The sequence below is a fragment of the Myodes glareolus genome, chromosome 13 (genome assembly GCF_982192425.1).
Source record: "Myodes glareolus chromosome 13, mMyoGla1.1, whole genome shotgun sequence".
Lineage (NCBI taxonomy): Eukaryota > Metazoa > Chordata > Mammalia > Rodentia > Cricetidae > Myodes > Myodes glareolus.
In genome coordinates, this window is record NC_142038.1 from 76,314,804 (window position 1) to 76,340,282 (window position 25,479).

Sequence of the window (25,479 nt, forward strand, 5' to 3'; positions counted from 1 at the left end):
ACACAGATATGCCTAAATGCCTTACTAGCATATTCTGAATTTGTATATACTGCCTAAGGACCAACATTTTAAAATTTGAATTACAGCATGTTACTTGCTTTCTTTAAGACTTCTGTCTCTTATGTTAACTTTGTCATCAAAATTCAGGAAATAGTACCAACCTATTGCCACTTGGATACTGCACTACAATGTCGTGATCTTCATCAATGCCACAGACAGTTCCAGTTGTAGTTAAAGTCTCAAACATCCCATCAGTCCATCCTCCGTGACCATGCTGCAAAGACTGTACGATTTCTAGGTCAAGGTCTATATTTACCAGGTCACCAATCTGCAATCCACCAGGATTCCTGTTGCCATTCTGCTCACCTATAATCCCAAACACAATTAATGAAAGGAAAAAAATGAAAGAAAAAAGAGCCACTGTAGTAAGCAGCTGCACTTGTGTGTATGATCACTACCTTGTTATCATGACTGATTAGAAGTCTATGTTAATTTTCTAGTTCTTCTTTATTTTGTGTAATCAGTTCTGGTGTTTGTGTGTAAGAGTCTGTTCTTTACATTTACTTTACCTCACTCACTTATTGACCAACAACTATTCATGGTATTCCCTTAGAACCTTTAAATGAAAGTTTATTTTAATTGACAAGTGATAATTATATATATTCATGGATACACTATGACATATATATAATATATAATGAGCAAATCAGGGTAGTATGCATATTCCTTTCCTCAAATATCTATCCTTTATGATAAAAACATTTCAAATTCTTTCTTCTAGCTATTTTGGAACCGTACTACACTATAAGACACCAGAGCTAACTGCAACTATGTGCCCAGTAATCCACCCCTTCTTTCAAGTATGTTATTAAATACAAAAAGGATCTAGACACTTTTTAAATCCCATTCAATCTCAATGTGTTTTACAAATTCAGTGTAAAGAGTCTAGAGCAGAGTTTTCAAGTACAGAAAAAGTAAAAAAGCATTAACTTAAACACTGCAACAATGTGGGCCACGGTACATCTGCAGCTAAGTGGCGTGCCTCTTTTCAGGCAGGCAAAAGGCACTGGGCTCAATTCTCAGGATCACAAAAAAAGGCGGAAAAATTGTAACAATATAATCACTCATAAAAATTAAGTAGAAGCAAAATCTACAAAAGACTACCAACCCTAAGTCAGAGTAGAGAGCCCTGGAGAATAAGAACAGTCAGGGATTTGCTTGGATGTCTTGCTGACTAGCACTGCACCAGAGCTATCCACAGTAACCATAGTAACAAAACAGAGAATGTAAAGGGGATATCTCAGATTTCTTTCTCAAATGTGCTTAGTATCATTTTTAAATAAACAAACTACACATTTTTGTCTAAGGTCAACTAAAACAAACGTCCCAGTATAAAGATTTTAAACCATAAAACACTACACTATGGATCTTAACGTGTATTTCCTACATCCACCTTTACAAAGAGAGAAAAGCATGCTGGAAGAAGATGGCACTTATGGACAAAAGGCAAGTCAGATGATTCAGAGAGGGTGGCATCTAGGGACTGAGAGCTTCATCGCAATAATGCATTTGCAAATGAAAGCAGGTCTGGTTTATCACACTCTTTACAAATGGATTTATGTCACTTGGAATTATATTTACTGTATTACCTTGATCATAGAGCTGTTCTTTTACTAGGAAATTAGTTTTATGGTGTAGGAGTTCCTTCTGTTTGTGTGTTGCTTTCATTGATTAATGAATAAAGAAACTGTCTTGGCCTAGTTGATAGGGCAGAACTTAAGTAGGCTGAGAAGATAAAACTGAATGCTGGGAGGAAGAAAGCAGAGTAAGGAAGAAGCCATGGATCCTCAGTCAGAGATGGACACCAGTTAGAATCTCCAGTAAGTCACTGCCACATGGCAATACACAGATTAATGAAAATGGGTTAAACTAATATGTAAGAGTTAGCCAATAAGAAGTTAGAGCCAAGCAGTGTTTTAATTAATACAGTTTCTGTGTGGTTATTTCGGGTATAAGCTAGCCAGGCGGCCGGGAAAAACAAGTCTCCCCGCCTCCTTGCAACAGTTTTATAATAACTGTGAGATATTTATAAGCACTAAACTGCCAAAATCTTTCCTCAGTAGTGTGGAAGAAACAACACTGATGTAATCTAATACAAAATTTTCAATGGTGTAAGTTCAGTTACAAGTGTATTAAATGCATATTTATGACACAAATAGCATACCAATTCCCAAGACCTAACAACTCCTTCTGAGCATAAATAAACCATGGAAAAGGAATAAAGGTTTTAAAACTAAATAAAATGAAACCAAGAATTTCTCTACATAACTTTAATGATAATTAATTTTATGTCAAATTTAGACATTATCCTGATCTTTATAGACCTGACTCATGATTTAGCAATTTTCTTTAATCTACTTAACTCACCTAACACAGGGCAATGATCTCTGTAGAAAGAACCTCCTTTGGCATCCTGGACACACTTCAGATCAGACTAAGGAAAGAAACCAAGAAAATAACCCATGAAAACTTGAAATATGGCACAAGATCTAGAAGAGGTACTTTTCACTCAGCACACGGCAGAGGCAGCCCCAGGAGAGTCACATCTTAGACACTGATCTGACAAGACGAGCCTGATTGACTCTCCACTAACTAATTTTAGAGTTCAAAGTTAACACTTCAACATTAAATATTTTCAAAAGCACATGGCAAGCAACAAACTGGGCCAGCCTGGTCTACAAAGCAAGTTCCAGGACAACCAAGCTGACATAGAAACCTTATCTCAAAAATAAAGAAAAAAATAAAAAATAAAGCATTTGTTTAAGTTCATATTAGCTTTAATATATAAATAAAATATATTAAGGAGACATTTGGCTATTTTTCTGCTCTCCAAATGGAAGACAGAGACAGTTGAGGAATGAAACAAAGAATTCTCTGTGCTGGGGAAACAGTTCACTGCTGAGGCACTTGCCTAGCATGCACAAAACCCCAGTATCACAATTAAAATACGTTGGGGAATATTATTTTAAGGTGTGTGATTGTTGTTTATGCTGCATTTGTCTAATTCTGTAAAACTGTGGTTCTTTGCCTGCCTAAACACCTGAAGGTTCCAATAAAGAGCTAGATGGCCAACAGTGAGGCAGAAGCAAGGATAGGCAGGGCTGGCAGGCGGAGAGTAAAATAAAAAAAACAAAAGAATAAGGAGAGGAGGACGTTAGGGGCCAGCTACCCTGCCAGCCATGAAGTAGGAGTGAAAGTAAGATTTACAGAAGAGAAAGATAAAAGTCCAGAGGCAAAAGATAGATGGGATAATTTAAGAAAAGTCGACTAGAAACAAGCCAACCTAAGGCTGGACATTCATAAATAATAATAATAACCCTTCGTGTGTGATTTATTTGGGAGCTATGTGGTAGGCCCCTCAAAAAGCCAAGAGTAAAACATTATACAACAAAACTACAATGATAATTTCTTGAATTGGAATATATTCATAATTCAAAGGTTATTAAAGAAATTTGCATTTGAAAATAAACAGTGAGGCTGGATATGGTACCCACATCTTTAATCCCAGCACTTAGGAGGCTGAGTGAGGCAGATCTCTCTGTGAGTTCAAGGCCAGTCTGGTCTATATAGCATGTTTCAAGTCAGTCAGAGCTACACAGTGAGACCCTGTCACAAAATAAAGTTAGAATTTGAACAATGGTCCATGAAATACAGAAATATAAGGTAATCTATTGATTAAACCTATGTTATTCTCCACTAGATGTTTCCAAATCTGTCCATTGCTTTCTTGCTTTATCTTCTTTTTTATTTTTTGAGAGTCTCATTATGTGCCCAAACTGGCCTTGAACTTAAGATCCTCTTTCCTCCACTCCTGGAGAGCTGGGATTGTGCATACAAGATAGTCACATTTAATCATCAATTCTGTATTCTAATAAAACTACAAGAGGGGCTGGATTAAGAGCACTGACTTTTTCTTCCAGAGAACCCAGAACTAATTCCTAGCACCCAACAGGTGTCACATATGTCTGTAACTCCATTTCCAGGAGACCCCACACCCATGGTAAAACATCAATGCATTTAAATAAAAACTTAAAAAAAAAACAACTTCCTTAAAAATAATTTATACTTTTTATCAGCTACCACAGCATAGAATACAAAACCCATCTCGTTAATACTAGCATCCAAATCTACTCCAAAGAACAGTCCTATAGATGACTCTAATTTTTCTGTTTAGATTTCAAAAGCTAAATCCACTCAACATTTTACCATGGCAAAAGCATATCTGCTATTAGGCAATTTATACACACAGAGTCTGAGTCAGGTCTAAGGAGCTGAAACCCTCATATCACAGATGTCCTTCTTGCTGCAGACCCATGGCTCAGACACAAGGCAGAATGCACACATAGGATGGGCATCAGTTCCCACCAGGCCCGCCCACTGTCACAGACTGTGCTACCTTACTACTCACCATGCCCTCAAAGCCAACTCTGTAAAGGTTCTTAGCACCATTATCCCAGAGAACGTATGCTGCACTGTGTGGGCTTGATGCACTCCAGTCTTGGATTTCTGTTACCTAACAACAAAAGGGGGGAAAAACTTTTTTAAAAAATAGAAAGAAGAAACCAGGCAGCAATAACACACGCCTTTAATCCCAGCACTTGGGAGGCATAGGGAGGAGAACTTCTGTGAGTTCAAGGCTAGCCTGGTCTACCAAACAAGTTCCAGGATAGCCAGAGCTGCGTAGAAAAACCCTGTCTCAAAAAAGCAAACAAAAGAAAAGGTTAGATGCTTTAACTATATTGAAATCTTAAATATCTTTTCATCTATCAACCTATATAACAAAATCAATAAAAATATCTATTTGCCAACTATGTCACTTTTAGCATTGTTAAATTATCAATAAAGTCCTATTTCTCCAGAATTATAAGTTTTACTAAGATAGACTATCCTTGAGCAGCCCATCCTCACCTCAAACTCAAAAGTCTCCTGTCTCAGCCTCCCAAGAGACAGAACTGCTGGATGTGTGTAGCACCAAATCCAGCTTCTGTAAATGTTTATGCTGATTTTCCTCCTTAGTCCTGGGCTTCTCTATATGCTAGGCAAGCACTCTACCACTGAGTGTACCCCCAGCCTGGTGTTGTGGCTATTGTTTGAGGGAAGGGGTGTTGAGACAAGCTGTCAGAACACAACCCAGGAGACCTCAAACTTCCTGTTTAGATTATGGGGTTATATCCCCACACCTGACCTTATCTGAGAGTTATGAAGGACATTCTAATATCACTGTAGAAATTTTTAACTAGAAGGCAAAGAAATTAGGCAAATAGGTTATCAGAAAATTTAAAATAATGCAAATTTTAAAATCCTTTAAGTACAAAGTTTACTCTTTTTAGCCAATTATTCAATACATAATTTAAAATCTTTAAGCACATATCTAAACAACTGAAGATAAACCCGTTTCTAGTCAGCTACAAGATGACAAACCCAGAGTTGTTTAGAATGTCAGTGGCACTGCACTGCTCAGTTGCCAAGAAAACAGGCTACTCCGGCTAGAACAGCGTGCTACGGTGGATGCAGACATAATGCCACACCCACAAACAAACTGATACTTGAAACTTACCTGGGTAAACTCCAATTTGTTCTCTCCTTCCCTCTCCCTGTTCTCTACCACAAACACATGTGCCCATGCATTCATGTATTGATTGCTTACTAATCCTTAAGGCCGAGAGTCAAGTGCACAAAGTAGCATACAGTAACCAAGCTGGCACTCCCAGCGTCTACACCTAAGAACAGAGGGTTGTTCACATACAATCCAGATGACTTTTCTCCACTCTAACACTCACATACACCAGCATTTCACAAACATAAAGAATAACCTGGACTATATTACATTTCTTTGTTTTGTTTTGTTTTGTTTTTCAAGACAGGGTTTCTCTGTATAATAACTCTAGTTGACTTGGAAATAGCTCTTGTAGATCAGGCTAACCTCGATCAGGTAGGTGATCCACCTGCCTCTGTCTCCCAAGTGCTGGGATTAAAGGCGTGCACCACCACCACCCAGTCGACTAGTATTCCTTAAAGTAAAAGTACATATTGAACTTTTTTTTCTTCTTTGTTTCGTTGGGTAGGTATTTGGCAGTGCTTTTGTACAAATAAAATGATTTCATTTAAGATTTAATTAATCATTTGAGAAATGTTTTAAACTACTAATAACGCCATATATTCTTTTAAATTTTATAAGTATTGTAAAAAACAAAATATGCATACTTTTAAAAATAAAAAAAGAAACAAACACCCTTATAATTATTCTACTACCTTTAAAAATGAATGTCATAGCAGTGGTGGCACACGCCTTTAATCCCAACACGAGAGAGAGAGAGAGAGAGAGAGAGAGAGAGAGAGAGAGAGAGAGAGAAGCAGGCAAATCTCAGTGAGTTTGAGGCCAGCCCAGTCTACAAACAAGATCAGGACAGTCAGGACAGTTACACAGAGAAACCCATCTTGAAAAACTGTAAAGAAAAATGCCAAGACTTTTCAAGACCCCATGTGCTCATCCACCCCTCTGCCTGTCTCTCAAGAGGCAATCATCTTTCTAAATTTACTCCATCAATGCTCTACCATGCTTCAGGATTCTGCCCAATTAACCACTGTACAATCTCACACACAAGTTTGTTATGTGTGGTGTAAACTTGCAATATAGCATCTGTAGCAGTAATCTTCCTTCAGATTTTGAAAATAACCAGTACTTTATGTTGTAAATTTAACACTAACTTAAGAAACTCTGATTCAGATTGGTTTATTTTTATTTATGTGTACGTGTGTGCCTGCAGGAGATTATGAACTCTACATGTGTGCAGGAGTGCACAGAGACCAGAAAAGAGCTTTGAATCCCTTGGACTTGAATTACAAGCAGCTGTGAGGCCATCATGTAGGTGCTGGGAACTGAACCCAAATCTTCTACAAGAGCATGCAATGCTCATAACCATTGAGCCATCTCTTCATCCCCCAAAGATCTATTTTATTAATAGTTTACTTATCAGTATATGAGTGAGGTCTTAGGTTCAAAATTCACTACCACAAAAAAAAAAAATAAAGAAAAGAAAGGAAAAGAAAGGAAAGGAAAGGAAAGGAAAGGAAAAGAAAAGAAAAGAAAAGAAAAGAAAAGAAAAGAAAAGAAAAGAAAAAAACACAAGAGGGATCAGCCAAAGTTAAAGATCTGGAATGCTTCAATAAATAAATTTTTTTAAACATTTTTAAAAGGCTCATAATTTTTTTAAGTTGAGTGATGAATACCTAGGAATCTGTTATGCTATTCTCTGTACTTTGACATGTGTCAGATTTTTCTCCATCAAAATTGCTTTTAAGAGGCTGGAGAGATGGCTCAGTGGTTAAGAGCATTGCCCGCTCTTCCAAAGGTCCTGAGTTCAATTCCCAGCAACCACATGGTGGCTCACAACCATCTGTAATGGGGTCTGGTGCCCTCTTCTGGCCTGCAGACATACACACAGACAGAATATTGTATACACAATAAATAAATAAATATTTTTTAAAAAACTGCTTTTAAAAGGAGGCATATGACTTAGCATACATATATAAAATAGCAAATAATAAACCAAAACTGTATAGTGGTAATTCACAGCTTCAGGAATGCCACTTTTATTCCTTTTTATCATTCTCCCAAAAAGTGTTGGCTGGGTAGTATTCTCTTATTATTTACCAACTTGATACAGCTGGAGTCACCTGGGAAGCAGGAACCCAATTGAGAGGTTGCCTCTATCAAACTGCCTGTAGGTAAGCCTGTGGGGTTTTTCTTGATAAATGACTAAGAAGTGGGAGGGTCCAGTCCACTATGGGAGGTGCCACCCCTGGGTGGTATAGAAAAGCAAGCTGAGAAGGCCATACGAAGCCAGTCAATGGCAGCACCCTTCATGGCTTCTACTTCAGTTCCTCCCTTGAGCTCCTGTTCTTGCTTCGCTAGATGGTAGAACACAGCCTGCAGGATGCAATAACAGACTCACCCTAAGTTAGTTTTAGTCAGTATTCTTGTCACAGCAACAGAAAGCAAACTAGAATAACAAAACCCAGTAAGTCCCAATTCTGTGACTTCAGAGTGCCTCATAGCAACTATCTTAGTCACTTCTAATCCTCTGCCTACCCATCTGTGAGAAAGAACAGAAAATCATTTTCAAAATAAAAATATTAATTTTCGTCTTCTTATGAACTGTCTAAAGCTGTGTTCTACCAAAAGATACGAGTACGTAAAGCATACTGGAACAGAGAACAAAGAGGAGAGAGGGATCCAGGGGAAACAGCAGGTACCAAGCACATCAAGTGATTCACCCACACTAGCCAGTGCTGATCACCAAGATCTCCACTGCTAGTGCATTCTACTAACCTACGAACAGACTGGCCACGCACTATGTCTGACCCACATCTGAGAGGTATCAAGTGCACTGTTTGTTTGGACTATGTAATGATGACATTTCTATTTGCCCCTCTGCCACCCATTCCCTGATTCCCTGAAAGCAGCACAAGCTAAGGTGTCTGTTTCCGTCGCCCTCTCTCTCCCCCTCCGCCCACACACAGGGGTGGGAATATTCTGCTTTATCCTATTTATAAAACATGACATTCTACAGTGAGCTTAGAAGCGAAAACTACACAGCAATGGATCTCCTTTGACAATGTTCTCACCCACTATCTAGCCCTACGTCTGTCACCTCATAGCATATGCTGAGTTCTGTGTTCCCAGAACTCATGAACAGCCATGCCTACTGAAAGTTCCAAAGGACTCTCACAAATTTTAGAGATCTTGAAGAAAAACAATTTACTACAGACTATTTTGTTCCTATTTTTCTGAGAGCCTTCATTTAAAAGGAGCATTCTGTCCTGCCATTACAATACCTAGGTCCGTGACTGTTACATTTTCAAAATATAAATATCAATTGCTCTTGTGACAATCTACATTCACAAAAAGTAATAAAGAAAAACAAGAAAATGGTAAACACAAAATATGACTATTGGTTACTTTGCAGGAGGGCTGCAAACGGGATAGGCACTATATGAGTCTCCATAGCCATTCAATACATACTCCAAGTTCTCCATAGAGAATAAGACAACAAAAGGAGGTCAGGGGATACATACTGGAAAAGAAGAAGTCAAACTTTTTGCTATTTGCTGATGATATGACAGTATACATAAGTGACTCCAAAAGTTTTTATCACAGAATTCCTACAGCTGATAAACACCTTCAATAACATTAAGATTAACTCAAAAAAAAATCAGTATCCCTCTTAGATACAGATGATAAATGGGCTGAAAAAGAAATCGGGGCAACATCACCCTTCACAATAGCCACAAACAACATAAAGTGTATTGGGATAACTCTAACCAAACAAGTGAACGACCTAACAAGAACTTTAAGTCTATGAAGAAAGAAATTGATTAAGATATCAGAAAATGGAAAGATCTCCCATGCTTTTGGATGAGTAAGATTAACGTAGTAAAAATGGCAATTTTACCAAAAGCAATCTACAGATTCAATGCAACAACCATCACAATCCAACAGAATTCTTTACAGACCTTGAAAGAGCATTATTCACCTTCATATGGAAAAGCAAAAAGCCCAGGATAGCCAAAACAATCCTGTACAATAAAGGAACTTCTGGAGGCATCACCATCCCTGACTTCAAACACCATTATAGAGTTACATTAATAAAAACAGCTTGGTATTGGCACAAAAAAAAAAGATGGCGGGCCAACAAAATTGAATCGAAGACCCTGATAATAATCCACAGACCTATGAACACCTGATTTTTGACAAAGACACTAAAAAGATGAAATAGAAAAAAAAAGGCAAATTCAGCAAATGGTGCTGGCATAACTAGATATCAACATGTAGAAGAATGCAAATAGATCCATATCTATCACCATGCACAAAACTCAAGTCCAAATGGATCAAAGACCTGAAAATAAAACCAATTACAATGAACCTCATAAAAGAGAAAGTGGGAAGTATACTTGAACGCATTGGCAAGGGGACCACTTCCTAAATTTAACACCAGTAGCATAGACACTGAGAGAAACAACCCCCTGAAACTGAGAAGCTTCTGTAAGGCAAAAGACACAGTCAAGAAGACAAAATGGCAGGCCTCAGAATGGGAAAGATCTTCAATCCCACATCTGACAGAGGGCTGATCTCCAAATTATACAAAGAACTCAAGAAACTAAAGACCAAAATACCAAATAATCCAATTTAAAAATGGGGTACTAATCTAAACAGAGAATTCTCAACAGAAGAAACTCAAGTGGCTAAAAGACACTAAGGAATTACTCAACATCCTTAGCCATCAGGAAAATACAAATCAAAACAACTCTGTGATTCTATCTTACCCCTGACAGAATGGCTAGGGTCAAGAACAATGGTGACAGTTTATGCTGGAGAGGATGTGAGGTAAGGAAAACACTCCTCCATTGATGGTGGGAGTGCAAACTTGTACAGTCATTTTGGAAATCAGTATGGCAAGTTAGGGTTAGGGTCTGGAATCAATCTACCTCAAGATTCAGCAATATCACTCTTAGGAATATACCCAAAACAGGCATGCAAGGACATGTGCTCAACTATGTTCACAGCAGCATTATTCAGAATAGGCAGTCCTGGAAACAACCTAAATGTCCCTCAACTGAGGAATACATAAGGAAAATGTGGTAAATTTACACAATGGAGCACTACTCAGTGGCAAAAACCATCTTGAAATATGCAGGCAAATGAACGGAAGTGGGAAAAAAAAACATCCTGAGCGATGTAAGCCACACCCAGAAAGACAAATATGGTATGTACTCACTCATAAGTGCATATTAGGCATAAAGCAAAGGATAACCAGACTATAATCCACAACCCCAGACACGCTAAGTAATATACATGGATGTTAACGCTAAGAGAGACATACATGGATCTGCCTAAGAAGGGGAAATAGACATGATCTCCTAAGACCTTTATCCAATAACTGATGGAAGCAGATGCAGAGAAGCAGATGCACAGTGGTTAGTTGTGCAACTGACCACTGGACAGAGCTCCCGGAGTCCTGCTGAAGAGAGGGAGGAGTGGTAACATGAGCAAAGGGGTCAAGTCCATGATGGGGAAACCCACAGAAACAATAGACCTGAACTAGTGGGTGCTCACTGACTCTGGACAGACAACCAGGAAACCAGCATAAGACTGATCTAGGCCCCCTGAAAGCAGGCGACAGAGGGGATGGCTTGGGCAGTTTGTGGGGCCACTGGCATGGGGACCAGGAGTTATCCCTAATGGATTATCTGGTTTTTTGGAGTCCATTTTGATGAAGAGAAACCTTGCCCTGCCTCAGTGTGTAACATGACGGCCGGCTTGTTGGGGTATCTGTTCCCACCCAGTACCCCACAACCAGCAAGTCCCAGAGAAAATCAATCACACAGAGATCTCTATAAATTATAAAGCTGATTGGCCCATTAGGTCAGGCTTCTTATTAGTCCTTGTAACTTATATTAATCCATTATCATTATCTATGTTAGCCCACAGCTCAGTACCTTTCTCAATGTGACAGCTCACATGTTGCCTCTTCGGTGATCTGCGCAGGAATGGCAGAGGGAGTTTCCTGCGTCCCAGAATATTCCTGTTCTCATCACCCCACCTCTACTTCTTGTCTAGTTGGTCCACCTATACTTCCTGCCGGGCCAATCAGCGTTTTATTAAAATACACGATTGACAGAATACAGATAATTCTCCCGCACTATCAGTGTAGTGATGTGACAGAATCTGTTGACTCCCCATAGGAGGCCTTACCCTCTCTGAGGAGCAGCAGATGGGGGCTGGGGAGAGGGGTAAGTGGGGGAGTGGGAAGAGGGGAGGGAGAGGGAACTGGGATTAGTACGTAAAATACACACATACACACAGAGGGAGAGAGAGAGGGGGGAGGGAGGAGAGAGAGAGAGAGAGAGAGAGAGAGAGAGAGAGAGAGAGAGAGAGAGAAATCTCAGCTCTCAACACTCTAGAATACATGGCCAATTTTTAAAGTCCATACCTTTCCTCTACGCCCATTGCCCCCATCTTGATCTTCCCACTGCCAGTCCACTCCTCGTACCACTCTGGCACCTGCAAAGATTCCTCTGGCTGTAATCTTCTTAGATTTTCTACGAGACTCTAACAGAACCCTAAAAAATAAAAGTTTTGTTTTCACAGTTTATAAAACTGAGAAATAGTAACTTATATGTAAAAAATGTAAAAAAAAAAAAGCCTTTACACAGGGAAAGTGTTCGCTCCTTATAAAGACAACATTAAACTGCCCATTTTACAACTGTGGAATCAACGCATGAAAAAAAGTTTTGCTCAGGTTCGCAAAAACGTATAAAGCAATGGAATTGAAAAGGCACCTAGCACTACCACTTCAGGCTATGTTTCTAAGTGTCCTCTGTCAGGGCCTGCTGAACACAGTATCTCAGATGAGCTGCAAACCACACACTTAGCTGTGACTCAGGGAAAACACCTAGTGGCAGCATTTTGATCACTTCAAGAGCATGATTTCTCTACAAAGAACAGTAGACCTCTGCTTCTGCCAAATGTTGTCAAGAACAAGATGGGTTCAGAATGGGGGTGGGAACATCTTTAAGAATCTGTGAAAAGTGAACAATGAATCAAACACTCAGAGTACTACATGGATGCCAGAAAACTGAATCTGAGGCCAGGTCTGACTACACTGTACTGTCTCCGGAGTATTGCACACCCAAGAACACTTAGAAACTACATTGTACTGTCTCCGGAGTATTGCACACCCAAGAACACTAACAAACTACACTGTACTATCTCCAGCATATTGCACACTTATAAGCATTTACAAACCTTGGGAAAGATTTCACTCAATTATTTGAGCCAGCTGCTTTATCTGAGGCCATCTGCCCTTTACTCATCTACATTCTTTTTACTCAGATTTTAGGCTTTTGCTTTTTAAATGTAATCTTATTATTATACTCATTTTTAAAAATCTATTTATCATTCCTTAATTTTAATTTTAAGCAAAAACCAAGAATAATTTTTTTTTCCAAAATACTCAGTTTGAATGGCAGGACCATGATCTGAAATGAGATGCTGTGACTCAAAACTCCTTCCCAATTACCCCTAGCAGTGGCTCTCTCACTGGCTGCATACTTACATGAGTGCAGTATCCTATCTATATGAGAAGACTCCACTACCTAAAGCTCCACACCCACCTCTTCAATCCTAAGACTTAAGACATTATCCTGTCTAAAACATCACAATTTTCATTCAAGATCATCATTCCTCTTAAATTATAAACTCCTTAAGAAAACTACGTACAAATTACAAATGCAATAGCTGCTGCATAGCCTCTCTCTGTGTGTATATGCATTCATGTATGCATGTGTCTTTGTGTACAGGTGTGCATGCATACATGAGAAGGTTAGATGCCAATGTTGGGTGTCACTCAATCACTTTTCCACCTTACTTTTTGAAAAGATCTCTCACTGAATCTGGAGTTCAATGTTCAGCTAGACAGACTAGCCAGAGCTCCAAGTATCCTTCTGTCTGCCTCTCCAGCACTGGCTATAAAAATTGTCATGTGCCTAGCTTTCCATGGGTGCTGGATATTCAAACATAGCTCCCCAAGGTTGTGAAGCAAGCACTTTACCATCTGAGCCATATCTCAAGTCTTTATCCACAATAAACGCCTGCTGACTCAATCACCAGGCCATAGTGTTCATTGAATAGAATTAAAACAAAGGGCATAATAAGAAAATTATTCAATTTTTTTGGAGGGGGCATATATTTCCAACTGTTCAGCAATGTCAAGCAAGTCTCCACACTAGAGAAAAAATAGCCAAGATTATCTTATAAAAAATCAGTAATAACTGGAGGTCAGCCTGAACTACATACTGAGTTCAAGGTCAACCAGAGCTCTACAATGAGACCCTGTCTTTAAAAAAAGAAACAAGAGAGAAACCCACATATAATAAAATTTTACCTTCACAGAGTCGCTCACAAATCAACAAGTTCAATCCAAGTCTAGCCTGCTATTCATTTTCCCCTAAAACTAAATCTAAATTATCAAAAGCTACTTCCTAATTCTACTTTAAAGTTAATAGAAAAAAAGAAAAAACTTGTTTCCCTTACCGTTCACTTCCGGGTGTAGTGATCCTATAAAAGCGATGCCGTAAGTGGTGCTTATCTCCATGATAACAAACGGTGCACAAATCATAATTTGTACACTCTGCACATTTCCATCGAATGCCAATGATTGGTTGTTGGCGGCAAGTATCACACATAGTTCCATCATGCTTGATGCCTATGGGAACAGTCATATGCTTAGGTTACTCTCAAATACTTATTTGCACACTACTGTATTGGGGAAAACACAACAGCATATTACAGGCTATTTTAACAAAAGATGGGAAAAACACAACACATCTAATTTCAAGGTGACAGATCTGAATTACTTTGATCAATGTAAATCATAAGCTAAACATGTTTTCTACTCTCATTTCATTAGTAAAACACAAACCAGTATTATTTGTCTAGTATTATTTTGTCCATAAATGAAAATCTAGGCTAAACACAAAAACAATCTTCTCCCAAATCTAAGCATTTCTGACTATAAATATTGACAATCACAAGCTAGTTAAAGTACTTACTGTACAAGGATGAAGACCAAGGTTCAGATATGCAGAACCCATATAATGCCAGGTAGGCTGCCTTCCTGTAATCTCCAGCACTCAGAGATGGGCACAGAATAAGATGGCTGGCTACACGAGCCTTTATCAGTTGAGCTCTGAATTCAGTTCAGATATACTGCCCCAACGAATGGACAACATACACAATGTCAACCTCGGGTCTCCACATGCACAAATATTTGTGTGTCCATACACTTGCAAACATGCATGATACAAACATATATACACACACATACACACACACACACACAAAGGAAAAAATCCTTTAGGACTGTTGAGAGTACTGCAACCTATTGTCAGGTAAATAATTACTCCAAAAGAAATGGACTTTTAGCATCATGGTCTCATAGAAACAAACTACCAATATACTTATTTAATAAGTGCTCAGCAGTAAGTGTTTTCCCTATAAACACTAAATTTTAGAAAACTATTAGCTAAGGGTGGGATAGTGATACACCCTATTATCCCAGCACTTAAGAGATAGAGGGAAGGAATCAGGAAGGAATTCAATGTCATCATTAGTGACACAGGAACTCCCAAGCCACTCTAAGCAGCATGAGGAGGCAGACGCCTCAGCAGCTCAGAATGCTTGCCACCAAGCCTGACATCCGAGTGCCATCTTCAAGACCCACATAGAGACAGGACGAAAACAACTCTCCCAGGCTGTCTTCTGACCTCCACACACTCTCTGAGGCACATGTGAACCTACACACACAAACTCAGTAACTGTAAAATAGGAAGATTAGCAACTGGTGCTAAGAGCTGACTCAGAGGTTAAGAACATAAACTGTGCTTCAGAGGAAGCAATCTCAGTTCCCAGTACCCACATCAAACAGCTCAGCCCCATGGCATCCAGCATCCTTTTCTGGATTCTGTAGAACACATACTCCACACAGGCCAACACACAACTAAAAATCTTTAAATGGAAAACAACACTATGGTGCGTGGTCCTCCCTTCAAGGAGAACTCGTTACCTACTTGTAACTCCCCCACTGCTCACATAAGGATGAAACAGACACTCAAAGACCATGACAAATTATAGAAAGCAACTTTCAGACTGGGGCAGTTCTCACTTATTATCTTTAACGCTGCTATCACTAGTGGTTCAATAAGCTGAAACCAAACTGTTTTAAGTGGCACGTGACTTGTGACACCAGTGCCACCACTTTACAAGCACACCCTAGCAACTGAACTCACTGTAAGCTATAAACTAGCACAAACTATCTTTGTGTCCTCATATAAAATGTTAAAAACACATTTCAAATTAGAGGCAGGCAGAGAAGAAGGTGGGATTTAGATGAACTAAGATTAACCATGCTAAAGATTCCCAGTTGATAACACGGAAATCTCCTACTTTGTATTTTTAACTTAGGGAGCTTACCATAATTAAAGGGGAAAAAAGAGGTCTTTTCACTCAGAAACTTTCAGCCTCCTTTGGTGAAGGCGCAATGTTCTTTGGTGGTGAGGCAGTATGTTCTAAAAGTCCTATGCGCTGTGTGAGCAACAGCCAGAGGACAAAAATAGTAATATTATCACTAAGTTCTAAAAGAACTAGTAACTACTGCTACTAGTAGTAACTAGTAACTACTCCCTAAAAAGGAAGAGCGTATATTATTCATTTTCTATACCCAGATAACCAAATTCCAAACGAGGAGCTGAACTCAAGTACAAATCTGTGTTTGAGCCAAAGTAAAGTTGGGGGAAAGTGGAAGGAGAAAACACACACTAACAGTTAACTGGGGTCCCTACTGAACAACCCAAGACTGTACCAGCATCAAATATGCTTCATGTTCAACCCTTCAGTCTCCTACGTTACAAATCTTTGACAGTGGACATCAAGGTCTACTAACTCATCCAGAATTTTTTTAACAAGTGTATTCATGAGTACTCATGTGTTCATGTGTGTGTAAAGCTTAGGGAGGCAAGAATAAAAGTTTAGATGTCTTCCTCGGGAGTATCATCCACCTCCTTTGAGACATGTCTCTCAATGGCCTGAAACACACCAGTTAGACTAGACTGACTAGCCAGCAAGCTAGTGGGATTACAAGCACTCTGCCATGCCATTTTGACATGGCTTCCAGATAGATTTCAGGCATTCATGCTTGAGAGGCAAGTTCTTTAAGACTGTGATGGTTTGAATGAAAATGGCCCCATAGGCTCAGGTGTCATACATGAAAGGATTAGGACATATGGCCTTGTTGGAGTAGGTGTAGCCTTGCTGTAGGAACTGTATCACTGCGGGGTGGGATTTGAGGTTTCAGAAGCTCAAGTCAGGCCCAATGGCTCACACTCAAAGACCCACTGCCTTCAAATCCAGATAAAGAACTCTCAGCTCTTTCTCTAGCACCAAGTCTGCTTGTATGCTGCCATGCTTCTTGGCATTGACAATAAAGGACTAAACCTCTGAACCAGCAAGCCAGCCCTAATTAAATGTTTTCCTAATTAAATGTTGCCATGATCATGGTGTCTGTTCATGGCAATAGAAGTCCTAACTAAGACAATAACTGACGTAATTCCTTTCCTACTCTGTATTTTTTTTCCTCCTAGTGGAAGCAGGCAGGTATTCAAATATCACTCTTTCCATAATGTCAAGAGATGATAGAATACTGGTACTTAAAGTGCCGAAGCAGGAGGACTGAATTTGAGTCCAGCCTAGTCTACATAGGAAGAAGAACTTATCTCAAAAAAGGACAAGAGATGGAAGAAAGGGAAGGAAGCTATCAACCAAAACCAATAATAATTCTCTAATTAGGACTGAGGATATACCTCAGTAGTAGATCATAAAGTATCTATGCAGCCAACTGCCAGCACCAAAACAAGTTAGAATAAGCAAGGGAAGGGTTTCAAAGACATGATAAATAGGTAAGCCTCTCAAAGAAAGGAAGACATCACAGATGAACAAGTACAAGAGGCTTCATACCTTAGCAGGACCATAAAATATAATCAAAGGTCTATAAATAAATTACAATTAGACTGGGGACTGACAAGTTCAGACATGGTTTCTGACCTGTATATTTATAATGTTATATTAAACGATTAAAAACATTTATATAGAATTTAAGATCCTAATCCTATAATGTACTAGTTGCACAAAATTGTAAAATATGCTAGGTTCAATATTGTCACCTAAAAACTGAGAAAACACTTTCAAATGGAAGCCAAAGCAATATAGTGATAAACTTTAAGGGCTTTAATATGTATTCACTACATGTACTAGGTCCTGTACACGAACAACTTAGTGATCAAAATTAGATATCCTACTTGTCAATTCTACAGTCTTTAAATAGTGAAAGAACTTTTAAAGTGTCCAATTCTCCAGATGATATTCAATATTTAAAATCTCCAATTCCTCACAGAGTATTTGATCATTCATGTGTGAATTAAGCCCATTTTCTCCCCAAACCTCTGGTATTCCAGATACATTTATCTTCCCAGTTCCTTTCAATTGTTTTCACCCCAAAGCTGCCCAGAAAACAGCTCTCCAGGCTAGTAGATGACCCACCCACCACTTCCCACCAGATAATCAAGACTTGTACACTACAGCAAGTTAAGTCCGCCTCTATCAATCATCAAAGTAACCATTAGCCACAGATCTCAAAGGAGTTATGCTCTAGTCTAAGTGGAATGTAAACTGGAATCTGAAACCACAAAAGCATCACTACACAACTTAAATCTATCACTGTGCACATTATTACATCCTTCAGACATTGAGTGTACATCAAAGGGATGAACTGCAACTGTCATCTACTCCTTCCATCTGGGGTCATAAAGGAATGCATAGCAAAATGAGAGAAAAACACAGACATAGTCTCTACTGAAAACACCTGTAAAAAGTTTTAATTCATTTGAGACTTTGATCCTGCTTTCAAAATCCTTTTAAGGCACAAATATACTCAACTATTTGTATAAAGGCAAAAATGTAAAAGATGCTGAAAATTTGGGGCTATATGTACACAAACTATATTAACTCACAAAGGAAATTTTATAGTTAAAACACAAAATGTCACCATGACAAAATATTTATCAATTTACCTAATTCACAAGTATCTACAATGAAACATTCTATTTTTAAAAATTATATAATATACCTGCACAGACAAACTAGAAAGAAAATTACCCAAATACGCCATAGAACTGCCCTTTGCAGTTTCCCCAAGAATCTATACTAAGCATGTGTTAACTCCAAGAGCTGTAATAGCAGGACACTTAATAACGAAACTATATGCACCAGACATGTTGGATGTCTCACTTAAAATCTTACTTAGTAAGAGGGCACATAGCTGCTATTGAGATTTTTTAACCCTTACACTGAGTTCTGTCTGTTTATGTAGACACTGCCGTTCCCCACAATTCTACCCACACCACACAGCAATCTCTATCTCATTGCAGGAAAGCCGACCAAAATTGTTATCACATTGATACCAGTAATATTGAACACCCACAAAATGGCCATGTTTCTGAACAAGCCAGGGTAGACCTCCAAGTAGTCCATTATCCCAAAAGTAAACGCACAATGACCCATTCAACACCCCCTTTGAACTGACTGTGCAGCTGATGAAGCAGCTAAGCAAAGGCGGTAAGAAAAATTCCATCCTGAAGCCCCCACTAAATAAAAAGCAGCTTGTAACTACTCCCTATCTATGTATTTTTCATCTCTAAGTTAATTTTCTACAAAGTACAATGAAAACATTCATGAACTCATAAACTGTATACAGGCACACACAATGACAACCGACATTAAAAAGGGAGGGAGCAACCTTCTACAATTTACAACCCATGGTTTTAAAGAATACTTCAGGAAAACCATCAAAAGCACATCTAAATCCTTTCTTGGTTCCCACAGTTCAAGTATCAACAAAGCCACTGAACAGCTGTGAAACAGACCGGCACTGAGAGTTAGAAATGAGAGAAAACAAGCAAGCCTCCTACTACCACCACTGGCACTGTAGGACTTATAGTGAGAATGCAAAAGCTGGGGGTTAAAGAAAACCTAAAACGGGAGAAAGGGCAACATTTCCCTGATCCCTTAGGATCCTAAGCTCCCCCAATGAATTTCTCATCTAAAACTGTTAGCTACAGCAAAGTTCCCTAGCTAAACCTATTAGTGTTTTTTCTCTATGCTGCTGCATGTTGCATTACCCTGGAGAGTTAGCTAATGCTCTTTTTCCCAGGCTTTATTAAGATACCTCCACCATTAAATGAACTACCAGATGAAAGCTCTGACCGCTCCACTAAGATTCAAATGACCATCTGCTGCTTTCACAGAGTTTATAAAGATAACAACATTTTGTTGGAAATATTTAGAAAAGATACCGAATGTTAGTAAGATCTGTAACATGAGGGCCGGCTTGTTGGGGTTTCCGTCCCGCCCGGTACCCCAACAGCCGGCAAATCCCAAAGAGAAATTACACACAGGACTCCATAAGGTTATAAACTGATTGGCCCTTAGCTCTGGCTACTTATTAGCTCTTATAACTTATGTTACCCCATTATCCTTATCTATTTTAGCCACATGGGCTCAGTACCTTTCTCAGTGTGACAGCTTACATGTTGCCTCTTCGGTGGTCTGTGCAGGAGTGGCTGAGAGAGAGCTTCTGCTTCCAGAATACTCCCAGTCTCTTTGCTCCACCCCTACTTCCTGTCTGGCTTTCCCGCCTATACTGCCTGCCTGGCCAATCAGCGTTTTATTAAAATATGATTGACAGAATACAGATAATTCTCCCGCACCATTTCCCTCTTTTTTTTTTTTTAAAAACAAAGGAAAATACCCATAATCCATTTGTTGGGAATGTGGGCGTAGTATTTCAGGCTACTTCCTGCTGGTTGGGGGCGCTGATAGTCTTAAGGGGACCTAAAGAAAATTTAGAATTATCATCAAGTCCTGACTGGAGTATCCTGTGAGTCTTGATCATCTCAGGCAGCAGTCTTGAACCTGTTCTGGATGAAGAACTCAGACATCTGGGCCATCTGTTCCTGTCGGAGATTTCTCAGGTGGCCTTCCTTGATCATACTGGATTTTTCTTAACTCAGAATAAATCCAAAGCCTCTCGTTTTCTGTGGAAACAAAAACAAAATCTCTTCTCCAAAGTAACATACCTTTTGACTTCAGTTTTGAAGCCAAGGTATTTTCAAAATATCTATATTGGATTAATTCAGCAGCATTTATAAACAAAAGTCTTTTAGCAGCTGTTGCTCCTTCCTCAGCATTCAAACAATTCAAAGAGAGCATAATAACACACAGTATCAAGATTCTCTGTGTATTTTCCATCTTTATTTTAACTTCTATTTCTTTTATTTTTACTTTTACTTTTTGAGACAGGTTCTCTGTATATCTTTGTCCTGGAATAACTCTGTAGACCAGGCTGTCTTTGAACTCACAGAGATCCTCCTGTCTCTGCCTCCCCAGTGCTGGGATTAAAGGTGTATGCTACCACACCTTGAACTCACAGAGATCTGTCTCTGCCTCCCAGGCATTGGGATTAAAGGCGTGTACTACCACACCTTGAGGTCACAGAGGTCAATCTACCTCTACCCCTTGAAGTCACAGAGGTCAATATGCCTCTGCCTCCCAGGCATTGGGATTAAAGGTGTGTACCACCACACCCAACTACTCTCTTTCTTTCCTTTTAACTTTAAGAACTTTAACTTTTAGTCTGCATATACACACTGTAAACCATTTAGAGGTTTTCTTCCTCTTTGAATCTCTCTTTACTGTATATTTTTCTTTTTCTGACCATATGAGTCTTTAATTTACTAAGCAATAGGGAGAGCTGTGGCTTTGACGGCTAGATCCAGCTCATTCCTTAGCTTTTCAGCCTCAAGGCTGAGGTACCAGCCAGAGCTGTGTTCACTGCCACAACTCTATGGCATTTCAAGGTCCTTGCCAGCAAGCAAGCTGCAGCATTCTGCTCACAGACCACACTCAGTCAGACTGCCTGCCTGAAAGAGTCAGAGTTTGCTCTGGCAGGACAGCCCAGAAAACCGGCACTTCAAAACAGCACAGCTTTTTTCCTGCTACGACCGAAAAGCATGCGCTCAGCTCTCCACCAACAGCATCCAAGTGTTTCGTGGCAGGACCTCCCAATGAGCTGCAAGGTTTTGCAGCCAAGGCTGAGTCAAGAAGCCTCTCCTAGATGAGAGCACTTGCCCGCCTCTAGCAAGCAGAGCAGAACCGAAAAACTGCTGCCACCAAGAAAACATACCCCACTCTACTCTTTCCCAAACTCTCCCAGGCCTTCCGTGGACTCACCTATCCACGTCTGGGCGCCATATGTAACATGAGGGCCGGCTTGTTGGGGTTTCCGTCCCGCCCGGTACCCCAACAGCCGGCAAATCCCAAAGAGAAATTACACACAGGACTCCATAAGGTTATAAACTGATTGGCCCTTAGCTCTGGCTACTTATTAGCTCTTATAACTTATGTTACCCCATTATCCTTATCTATTTTAGCCACATGGGCTCAGTACCTTTCTCAGTGTGACAGCTTACATGTTGCCTCTTCGGTGGTCTGTGCAGGAGTGGCTGAGAGAGAGCTTCTGCTTCCAGAATACTCCCAGTCTCTTTGCTCCACCCCTACTTCCTGTCTGGCTTTCCCGCCTATACTGCCTGCCTGGCCAATCAGCGTTTTATTAAAATATGATTGACAGAATACAGATAATTCTCCCGCACCAAAGATCAATAATCAAAAAAAAAAAAGTTCTTAAGAAAACCAGTTAAAAAAAATTCAAGAAGTACTGTTAAAACCTATAAAGAGAAAGACAAAAGAACTGGAGTTTCCCAACAAATATGTGTAGTAATAAGGAACGGCGGGCTATGTTCTGGCCCGGATCCCAGCTAGCTTACCCCTGAAACAATTACACAGAAACTGTATTCTTTTAAACACTGCTTGGCCCATTAGTTTCAGCCTCACATCTTGATTAACCCATTTCTAATAATCTATGTAGCACAATGAGGTGATGGCTTATTGGGAAGGATCTTAACCTGCGTCCATCTTGGAGAGGAGAGCTATAGCGTCTGCCTCATTGCCTTCTTCCCAGCATTCTGTTCTGTCTACTCCACCCACCTATGTTCTAACCTATCAGGCCAAGCAGTTTCTTTATTAATTAGCCAATGAAAGCAACAGAAATACAGAAGCCTCTCCTACATCAAGTATGTGTGTGAAGCAAATGCACAGTGAGACAAGAATGTATAAATCAGGAAACTTTATGTAACAGCAAAAGAAAAAATAAACACTTGCTGATGAACAAGAAAATAGGAGTACGTAGTAAACACACAACAGATCGTGGAAAGTGGGTCAGCTAAAGTGTTGTGAACAAACCACCGTACAGCTACAGAGAAACAGTACATAAACACAAAGACATCAAGGAAATGAAAGAAACTCATTTTCAATAATTACCTTCAAAGAGGGCAATGCTACAAGCCACGAATGCACAGGTACTCAAATTAACAAAAACGGTCTCTAGTTGAGGTTGATGGGACGTTAATGTACTAATTATGTATTCAGATATCTTAAGTTTTATGTAATAAATTCCAAAACTTTTTAGAAATAAAAACAAATAGCCCCAGTAAATTAGCATGGTATCTAGCAACCCATGATATTCTGTCCAAACTAAAAGATTTCTAACGTCAAGGTGGTGTAGTGGCACACACCTGTGATCCCAACACTCAGGAGGATCTCTTTGAGTTCAAGGCCAGCCTAGTCTACACAGAAAGTTCCGGGACAGCTACTTAGAGAGACCACATCTCAAAGCTACACCCACACCCACAAAGATTTCTAACATAAAAAATAATTAAAAAGTCAATAACCATTACTCAAACATAATTAATTGTTAGGGCATAACTGTTGTCATCATCAAACCAGAAGAGTTCTGAAACTTTCACTCTTTCTAATGTGACAGAAAGGGTTAATCACCTAGAGTCTGTGAATGAAAACTCCAGAAAAGCACCTGCATCTTCTAAGACTGACTGACCAGAATTTCAGTACTGTGGAGGGACTGCCATGTGGCAGGTCCAGTGGCTAATTACATTCCTTGTCTGCCACTGGGTCAGAACTCACATCTTGTGACTTAGATAGAAACCTGCTGGAATCTCTTACTTAGAGGACTCGCTTCCACCAACCTAAGAATGTCAACAGCATCTTGAACCTACAGAAAAACTCCCCCATCTTGCCACAATTTCTCTCTGATGTATCCAACAATGTATTTTAAACTTGCATAGATGTATGACTTTCTTTGTTTTGTAAAACTAAAATTTCATGAAACTGCTTCCATGTTGGAACCTGGAATTTGGAACAACCTAAATCTGTGTTCCCAGGTCACAGTCACTAAAAATGGAGATAAGTTTATTCACTGCAGAATAAACCATCTCTTATTCCCTTTAAGAGGAGAGCTGTGGTTACTGTGTATACATATCTACACTATAATAAAAAATTCCTTTTTTGCTTCTTTCAATTGTTTTTATTGAGCTATATATTTTTCTCCACTCCTTTCCCTTTTACCCTCTCCCATGATCCCAACATTCCCTATTTACTCAGGATAGCTTATATTTTTCTACTTTCCACATTGATTAGAATAATTAAAATTATAGAATAATTAAAATTCCCAACAAAACACACAGACGTATATTAATTATAAACTGATTGGCCTATTAGCAAAGGCTTATTATTAACTAGCTCTTATAACTGAAATTAACCCATAACTCTTGTCTATGTTTGTAAACGGAGACTGCTCAATCGTTTCTCAGCTGCCCAGACCCAAAGAATCACACAGAAACTGTATTAATTACAACACTGCTTGGCCAATGACTTAGGCATACTCCTAGCTAGTTCTTACATCTTAAATTAACCCATTTCTATTAATCTGTGTATCACCACGAGGCTGTGGCTTACCGGAAAGGTTCCAGAGCATCTTTCTCCTTCGGCAGCTACATGGCCATCTCTGACTCCACCTACTCTCACTCTGTTTGGTTTTCCCATCTAGTTCTAGTCTGCCCTGCCATAGGCTGAAGCAGCCACTTTATTAACCAATGATAGTAAAACATATTCACAGCATACAGAGGGGAATTCCACAGTCACATGGGTTGATTATCAGTGAAGCATTCTCATCTTGCTTCCTGTGTCTGGCTGGTGACCAAAGACTGAGCCTTTCCTCTTCCCAGAATCCTCCTAGTCTGGTTGCTCCAACTATACTTCCTGCCTGGCTACTGGCCAATCAACGTTTTATTAAACCAATACAAGTAGCAAATCTTTACAGGGTACAAGAGCATTATCCCACAGCAACTGAGGGCAAAGACTTTATGACCTACCAACTGTATTTTCTACATTTCTTACTCTTGAGAAGTGCTAAATTAATTAAAATATCAGTTGTTATTAACAAGAGCCACTATTTTACCAAGCCTGGTGTTCTACGTACGTTTACTTAACTTTCCCAACAATCCTAAAATAGGTATTATCCCATTTTTACAGATGAAGAAATTGAGGCTCAGAGAAGTAACTCGCCTAGAGTGACAGGCTCAACGCCAAATCCAGATGTGACTAGTTACAAGGTTTACCTCTTGACAAGCTGGTATAGGAGGGTTATCTGTCTATGTGTTACTTTCATTGGTTAAATAAAGAAACTGCCTTGGCTTTTTGATAGGGCAGAATTTAGATAGTTGGAGTAGATCAAACAGAATGCTGGGAAAAAGAAGCAGAGTCAGACAGACATCATGGCTCTCCTCTCCTAGACGCAAGCTGGTTAAACTCATAGCAGTAAGCCATAGTCAAGTGGC

General features: G+C 39.4%; 1 protein-coding gene across 1 annotated transcript in view; it reads right to left on the reverse strand.

Moving 5' to 3' along the window:
* Mib1 (MIB E3 ubiquitin protein ligase 1) overlaps positions 1-25,479 on the reverse strand; it is a 108,647-nt gene that overhangs the window by 72,663 nt on the left and 10,505 nt on the right. The window contains exons 2-6 of the mRNA XM_048447978.3: positions 14,156-14,327; positions 12,054-12,183; positions 4,469-4,573; positions 2,428-2,494; positions 162-366 (exon numbers count right to left, since the gene is read on the reverse strand). Of these exons, the coding sequence (XP_048303935.1) occupies positions 162-366; positions 2,428-2,494; positions 4,469-4,573; positions 12,054-12,183; positions 14,156-14,327 (679 nt within the window). The remainder of the gene's footprint in view (positions 1-161; positions 367-2,427; positions 2,495-4,468; positions 4,574-12,053; positions 12,184-14,155; positions 14,328-25,479) is intronic.